General features: G+C 33.4%; 1 protein-coding gene across 3 annotated transcripts; it reads right to left on the bottom strand.

The window, feature by feature from the left end:
- Positions 1 to 4483: 4483 nt before the first annotated feature.
- LOC106778209 (transcription factor bHLH57) lies at positions 4484 to 7795 on the bottom strand. 3 transcript variants are annotated; one of them, XM_014666151.2, is made up of 4 exons: positions 7694 to 7795; positions 6085 to 6693; positions 5327 to 5749; positions 4484 to 5023 (listed from the first exon to the last, which is right to left on the bottom strand). In XM_014666151.2, exons 2-4 carry the CDS (start codon positions 6580 to 6582, stop codon positions 4940 to 4942), a joined length of 1005 nt encoding a protein of 334 aa, XP_014521637.1. In that variant the 5' UTR covers positions 6583 to 6693; positions 7694 to 7795; the 3' UTR covers positions 4484 to 4939. The 3 variants fall into 3 exon arrangements, with proteins under 3 accessions (XP_014521637.1, XP_014521636.1, XP_014521638.1); XM_014666150.2 differs by lacking the exon at positions 7694 to 7795 and adding an exon at positions 7156 to 7664; XM_014666152.2 differs by lacking the exon at positions 7694 to 7795 and adding an exon at positions 6810 to 7081.
- Positions 7796 to 8651: the final 856 nt, after the last annotated feature.

Here is an 8651-nt window from a genome sequence, read left to right as displayed (position 1 = left end):
GACCTTCTAGTTGAACATATGTATCTATTTTGAAAAACTCTAGAATTTTTCCCATGTGTTTTGTTTATTTAATTTCCTCTAGATTTCGGGATTACTGTAATCAAAACCTGATTAACTTTTCTACTCTTCAACTGCTCTCTTTTATTATCAATGTGGACATCTTGATTTTTAGACATGTATGGTATAAAATAGGGATGTCACACGTAGTCTTATACATGCATTATGCATTATATATATATATATATATAGAGTCACGTAACCAGTGCTAAATAGCAAAACACAATAATAATGAAAAGAAGAAGAAGAATAGTGTTATGTACGAAGGTCAATAATGTGCAGATTCTGGTTCTGATAAAATGGTCGTAGTGCGGTCCCAAGAGAGGATAACTCATTGCCATGCCTTCTGATTTTGGTCCAAACCATTAGCTATACTTATAGGTCTTGGAGTTATCATAGCTAAATCAACACCTACCATCGCTTTTAGCTAGTTTATGTAAACCACATAATTAAGTAAAATCCAAATTCCTATCTACCAAATCATACTCAAAAATTACTTCTTTCAACTGCAAATGCTACTTCTGTGTGTCTTTTTTTATCCTACATAGATACAGATATCAAAGAATGTATCTAGTAAAATGTTTCTATATCAAAATTTTTAGAAGGGTAAAATTAAAATACCCAAGTTAATTAGATTTCAGCAATCCTAGTTCTTAGCTTTTTTGTTTGATAGTTGAAGTTGGCATCGGTGAAGTTTTTTTTTTCTTGTTAAATTAGTATTAAAAAGAAAAGCCATGAAAGAATGCTTTTCTCGAATTGATATAGCATGTTTGAAAATAAAAAATAGAAAAAAAAATACTCTCAGAATAATTAAAAAATTTGTAGATTTTTATTTACAAAAAAGTTGGCTGTTTATTTTTAATGGCACATTAACAATATCAAATTGTGAAAATAATATATTTAATCCTATAAGTTGAATCATACATTGCTTTCTCAATGATAAAGTTATTTAAAAAAGTTAAGTTATTAAAAAATGTTCTCTACTTCTTGGATATCCTATACATTAATCATACTAATGATAGAATGAAAATACGAGACTAATTAGCGTGAAGTTCGAAGGATGTCTCTTCTTTTCCGATAAAAAAAAGTTGCTTAGCCCAAGAACTTCTGACCATTTTTCCTTCTTCTGGGTTCATTAATGTCAAAGTTTGCGTTGCCCGAGGACATTGTGGTACCATGCAAAGCAAGATTCCTATAATTGATAAATTATTCTTTACAATAAAACTGTGTTTGAACCAGTTTTTCAGAAAAGTTGGCATGTTTTACATGTAATTCGTAGGATGGGATAAATACTCCTACAAATGATTTGTGCACAATTGTACACAAAATTTGCCAATATTTATTATCTTTAATTAATAATATTTTAACATTTATTTATAAATAAATATATCATAAAATTATTCATTCATTGTTTATAAAATTTAACTTCCATTTTATTAAATTTAATTTAATGGAAAGACAAATTAATTTATATTTTATTAAATAAAATTTAATTAAAATTAAATTTTAATTTATATTATATTTTATATTTTTTAAATTTTATTTATATTTTATTTTAAAAAGTATAAAATATATTTTAAAATATTTAAAATTATTTATAGGTATCATTAAGTTTTAAAATGTTCGTTTTCAGACAACTAAAAAAATAAATAATAAATGATTTTTTTAGATACATATAGGAATTATTACCGTTTATAATTTATGATTTGGTTAGAGGACTTTTAATCAAAGAAGCTACAACATCCACAAAAAGAACAAATGACATTATGTCTTTCTACAAATCTTGGCACATTTCTTTTAGTATTTATATTAAAACATTAAATAAAAACAAAAAATAATATGTTTACAGAAACAATTATATAATTTCCATGGCGTTATTAGGAAGGGTTAATGCAAGTTAGAGTAGAATAGGGGACTAGCATGGAAGTATATATAGCCACCCTTATTAGGGATTGTCTTTTATAAAAGCAAATTCTAATGTTTAGATTTAAAGTGAACATATGCCTATGATGTTCGAGGATGACACCAAATTTAGGTACATCATTGTTTGGTTAAAGAATTCTATCTACTATCATTTTACAATCTATTTCAAAGATCACATTCTACATTCCTATTCCTATGGTTCACAAAAAGTAAAACATATCTGATGCCTTACAAACATAAAAAGGAATAACATTTAAGGTAAGTAAGATGATTAATAGAAAAATGTGATAAGAAGATTTGAAAGTTTGCATTTTTAATCTTAACTTTCTCTTCGTGTCAATATCAATGAAAAAATTATGGAAAAGTTGTAAAATTGTGTACATAAAACCCGTGATCATTGCCATGTTTGGTTAAAGTTGCCAAGCTCTTATCTATCTGTAATGAATTGGATCGGCAGTTAATAAGAACAACATAGATATATATAGTTTGGTTATCAAAATTTAAATATATCATTTTTATTTAAATATGTTATATGTTATATGTTAAAATTAAATAAATATAAAATAATTTAAATTTTAATATATAATAAATCTAAATTTTGACATATAATATTTTTAAATTATATTAATGTCAATTTAACTAAATAAAAAAAAGTTAAAAATAAAAACAAATTACTGATTAAACATAAGTATAAGTATCTGTGATTGTATTCTTAAATTGGACCAGCCAAGAAATTTGTCTTTGTATGCGCGTGGCTTGACTTGGTGAACTCTAATATCTAAAATAAGGTAATGGATTATGAAGGATAGTACAGTAGTAGAAGAAGCAAAGGTGGTAATGATGGGTGATGAATGAAGAGAAGAGAGAAAGAAAAAGTTAGTGGTCTGGGAAGGGATGATGATGGGGTTATAGTCCTTGGAGACACAAAGAAAAAGAAGAAAAGAAAAGAGAAAAGAAGAGAAAAAGGTAATAGGAGAGAAAGGCATGAACAATGGAAAAAGAGGTACACCAGTAGGCACCAGCAACTCGAGGACCAAAAATGAATAGGACTGAGGCTGGGGTTGGGCCTGAAAAGGAGAGGGTGGTTTTGTCCTTCTGACACACTTGCACATGGGGATGGCTGCTACTTTTGTTTCTCTCTCTCACACACACACTGCCATTGAGAAAGACAAATGTTTCATTCTCTAATTTTATATTTCAGACAGACCTATGTGGATTTTGGTTCATACCATTAACAAAGCTTCATTACTTTAAACAAGACAACACCCTTTGGTTCATTACAGCTTACACAAGTATTTGAGCTTCAACACTTTGAAATTTATCTGATCCAAATTTAAAAAAGAATGAAACTTGCTTTCTGGGAGAGACAAATATATTATATTATAATCATAAATTGATGAGTGAGAGAGAGAAGACAGAGTCTGTGATGTGGGGCTGTGAGAGATAGGGACTGCCCCTTCATCATTATGTTGACTTCACCCTACCCTTCACACACCTTCTCGTCAAACACCTTTCACCATAGCGAATTTTTCACCACGTCACTCTTCTCTTTTTCTTTTTCTTTCTTTCTCCTTTCCCTTGCTTCCAATGATGCTAATCACCAAAAATGCACGAACCCTTTCACACTAAAACACCCCATTTTCAAACCTGAAACTGCTCTCAACAAGGCTTCGTTCCATCCTCTGTCTCACCCGATATGGCTTGCTACCGTTACTTCATTCTCAATCTCACTCTTCTCTCATTTTCAACACAATGCAAACACACTATGCCCTTCTTCTGAAACCATCAAAATATACTAATCCTTTCTCTGTTTGCATCACAAGAAAAAAAAAAAACATAACCATGATGATTGACTATTGGTTCTTTTCTTGTCTCTAATAATTGCATTGCTTTGTTTCTGTTATATGGATAGTGTTGCTTTGTTATTATGTTAACCATCATTAATTAGGACACGGGTCTGTGAAGTGGATGAAGGGGTTGTTCACAAATACGACAATAAGTTTGAATTTACGAAATTATAGATTCTGAGAATAACATTATATATATATATATATATATATATATATATATATATATATTATATATATAATATATAACCTTTATTTACAGATTATGGATATGTCCTTATCATCTATGTCTTAATCATAGGTAACATAAATACCATATTATTTCAATGTAACTCCCAAGTGTACATTCTGTCTTTTCAAGGAGAATATCGTGATGGCCTTCAATTATAACTTCTCCAACTCCCATCAAAACAAAGTTGATATTTTTTTCTTTCACTTTTCTGTGTTGTTTCTGTATTAAAACATGCGATATAAAGTTCGGTCTTTTATACACTGCTTGTTTATTTATATGACAAAACTAAACAAACTTATAAAAAGTTCACTCTTTTTATCTCAGTATGGTGAATGATTTATTTGGTTAGATAATGGCAAAATGGATGATGCTGGCATGAACTGGAGGAGGCCGAAAAGAAGCCATCAGAAAGTGAGCATTTATATTATGAAACATCTTTTATAGTATAAGGCTATCACGCAAAGTCAATATAAAAAGAGAAGCATCATTCCCCTCCTAGTAATTCGTAATGATGAGAACTCCAAAATTTTCAAAGTGGGTCCTTCCTTCTTCTCATGGACCCTACATTCCATCCAAATTCTCAAAACATGTTAACAAGAATTCACCACAACATTATACAAAAGAAAAGCTAACATTTTAATTAAATCAACACGAGAAACCGTTTGAGCAGCAAACAATAATATATATCACATGCCTTAGCCTCCCTTCAGTACCATCATCATCTATTATCTCTCTCAGCTACCACCTAACATTATACACCTCATATTGATATGAAGACAAGAAATGAATGCCCTGTGTTCCCCGTTTCCCCATCTTCCTTGCAATGATTCGTACTTTATTCCTCTGCAACCACTCCCTAAGGCTGGAGAGCTAGTGGTGTCTAGCTACCATTAATGAAGTTGAATATATGATGAACTGCTTCTGCAATGTCACTTGCTGAACGTAGGCTACAGCCTTCTTCAATCTGCATTATTATCACACCATGCCAAAGTCCATTATTTGTCACTCAAAATTAAAGAAAGGAAAAAGTTTGAGTGTAGTACGGTCAAAGAATATACTAATGTTAAATGAATAGTGATTTACCAAAGGTCCGAAAAGAAATTCTCCCTGTAATTATAATTATAATTGTAGACCATGTTGGAAATAGAGAAGGCAGGTTTTGCTTAGATTGCAAGTCAGAAAATAATAGTACACTGACTTGATTCCTCTTTGTAGAGTTGACCATATTTAAAAATAAAAGAATTGAGGTGAAAAGACATAGTAATACCTTGAGATTGAGGGAGTAAAGGACAGAAGTCTCTGAGGAGGTGATGTTGAGGTGCAGAATGGTTAGCCTGAGGTCCTCCAAAGCAACAATGACCTTTATCAATTGTCCTGGTTTCCTTTGACACTCAATTTTCAAGTTCACATGGGTTTGAATCAAAGTCACTTTTATATCTGCTGCCTCTGACTTGTTTTCTGCCTTCATCTCATCTCCACAGCTCACTTCCTCACTAGTTGATGACCTCATTCCATAGCCATGTGGTGATGAAGATGACGGTGTTGAAGGGGGCTTACACAACACCGTGGAAGAAGAACCACCTCCCTCTTCATTCTTTCTCATCCTTTTTTGTGCCTCAAGGGACTGAAGCAACTGCTCCAACTCCTTCACAAAATCTATTGCACCACCAATTATTGAGGCTTGGTCACCCTGCCCCATGATTAATTATCCAATACATCAGTATCAATAAAAAGGGTAAAAAACAAAGACAATATTTTTCAGCATCCCACACTGAAAAAGGTTGGATTTTTAGCACGGATAAAGCATGAAAAGGGACTTGTAAAGGAAAAAACTTTCGGATATTGTTTTCCAGTCTGAATTTAAATTTTACCTCCGGATTTGTTATAAATCCTAAACAAATTTGTATTATCTAAATTATCAAACTAAAACTCCATTCTCCTGAGTAAACAAACAAGAAATTATTAGAGAAAATGAGGTTGACAAATGGACTCCACATCAAAAAGTTGATTGCATACAGTGCATACCCTTTGAATATAGGAAGGAGGCATGAGGGACCTTAGAACACTGAGATGGTCATTCATTTGGCGCCGCCGGTTGCGTTCAACAGCAATGTGGGTCATGCGTTGGTTCTCCACATCTTCCGTGTTCTTGCTTGGCCTTGTTCTCTTTCTCTTTCGCCTTTCCCTTGTGGTTGCTGGCTGAGATTTTGGGCAGGATTGTAATACTTTGTGTGCTTCCTGATTGCACTCATAGCTCACTTTCTCAACACACGAAAATGAAAGTGGGTGTTGGAGCTCATTGCTTTCTGACTTCACCGGTGACTGCATCTCCAACATGTCATGTGTCACACAACTCTCTAGCTCCAACGCCGCTTGAACTTGTGCTTCCATTCTTGGAACATAGGTCATTCCCTCCCATGGTTTCTTAATGTGCTGCAGCCTCAGAAGTGTTTGAAAGTTTGGTTCTTTCAAAGGGAAAAACTGTGGGGATTCCACACTCTGAAGCATCTGAAGAAAAGGCATCTTGTCCTCTAAACTTGATATCAGAAGCTGTTCTTCCTCCTCTAGTCTCAGGGTTTCTTCGTCAACGAGAACTTGGTCCAAACAATTCACTCCCAAGGGGTCTCCAAAGAACTGCAAGAGAGAGAATTTAACACACGGAGTGAGAAATAATGGCAAGAGAATGAGGTATGGGTTTTATTTCACTCTCACACCCATGTGAATTAAAAAGAATGAAGGAAGGAATATACGGTTCCATTAATGGTGTTGTGGTTGGGTCAGAATGGAGAAGAGAGTAAGTGTATACAGGAAAGTGAGCAATAAAAGAGGAACTAAAGAGGAATGTCAAAGAAGGGAGCAGATAGATGTATTTTCAGGAAAATAGTAACACATTGGTGCATTTAATGCAAACATTTTGAGGAGTAAATGCAGTACTTTTCTTGTATCCAGAAATGGGGTTGGATGAAAAGAAAAAGGAAAAGGAAGAAGAAAGGAAAGGTGTGGATGAGAGAGTAAGGAAAGTAAGTAGAAATTAGAAAGTAGTAGTATTAATTAGAAGTATAATATAGTAGTAGCAGTAGAGTAAGCCACACATACACAGGAATTGAGGGGTCCTTGGAGCCTCTCCATCAAAGCTGAGCAGTGATCAAAGTATATGGTCTTAAATGCTGCTGCTACCTTAGGCGTCTATGAGGGTGACCAACATTCCGTATGGTAGTGATACTAACAAAAGAATGCTAATAAATGTAATCCCTAAGGAGAAGCAGAGCGAGACCCCATATGAGTAACTAACACCCCCGCAATATATTCTGATGGCTTTGCTATAGCCTATATATATATATATGTATATATAGAGAGAGAATAATAATAATAATAATAATAATAGAAACAATAAATGTTGTGCTTGGAACAAGTTTCAGGTCACACAACAGTAGCAGAAGTAGAAAGTAGGGGATGATATCCGAAGAGAGAGTTAGAGAGGGATGCGGTAAGAAATGAAAGGTGGAAACTTCTCAACTGGGGTTACAAGAGATATGCTTTGCAATGAGATGATGCATTCATTTGAAACAGTGTTGTGAGAAGTTGGTAAGTGAGTGTGTGTGAGAGAGAGAGAGTGTATGTGGGAAGGAGTTACTTGTCTGGTTTACAAGGTCCCAAGCATTATTGGCGGTGGCAGTTTTGTCCAGCAGCGGGGACAGACAGTTGTGGGACTCTCTCCCACCTTTCTATGTCCTTCTTCTCTCTCTTTCTCCCTCATGACATATGAGAGAGAGAAAGTACGGCAAAGCCAGGGAGGATTTTAATAATTTAGAAAATGGAAAAAGGAAGCAGCTCTGGAAAGGCCTTCTATGGATTGTGTGGTCTGCATGATGATGATGATGGATCATGTCCAATTTCCTATTCAGGCCAATATTAGTTACACATAAGAACAAAATCACATACCATACATCATATTTTTATTATTTTCTCAATCACGCCAATTTCAATGTGTATTTCGCAATTCAAACATACTCTTAATAGCTTCAAAAGTGATGGTCACATTCCAATATTATAGAGTATGACACTCTTATAATATGTTGTAACTCATTTCGTTTAAAGGTAACCTGAAATCTTTTCAAATAGTGTGGTTTACAGAAAGGATTTTAAGGGTTTTCAGAAAGAATATAACACATTCTATCTAAAAATTTGGAATGATCGTCAGTGTTTGGTTTCTACTTATTTGTTGAAAAGTATGGGAAAAACAATTATTATATCTATTACCATTTCTCATTCAAGTTAAACATATATGAGATGTCACGAAAGACATTCTAGTATTGGACAATTCATTGCTTTGTTTTGATTGAACTCATTCATGTGAAAATATTTTCATATTATTGCACAATATTAACATCTGCAAAGCATTATATTCTTTTGCTTTAATAGTGTCAAGACTTGACTAAAGAGTTGTTGCACAAGTTTGAACACATGAAAATCAACAACAGACCACACTATGCTATTGTTTTTGGTTGACTTTCACATTCTTCCTCGTGTCTATGACAATGAAGCTTGATTGTTTAACCTTACTTCTTCCTTGTTTCTATGTCATGTAGCTT

This window comes from Vigna radiata, unplaced genomic scaffold (genome assembly GCF_000741045.1).
Source record: "Vigna radiata var. radiata cultivar VC1973A unplaced genomic scaffold, Vradiata_ver6 scaffold_536, whole genome shotgun sequence".
NCBI lineage: Eukaryota > Viridiplantae > Streptophyta > Magnoliopsida > Fabales > Fabaceae > Vigna > Vigna radiata.
Note: the sequence above shows the minus strand (reverse complement) of the source record. Positions and strands in the feature narration are given on the sequence as shown.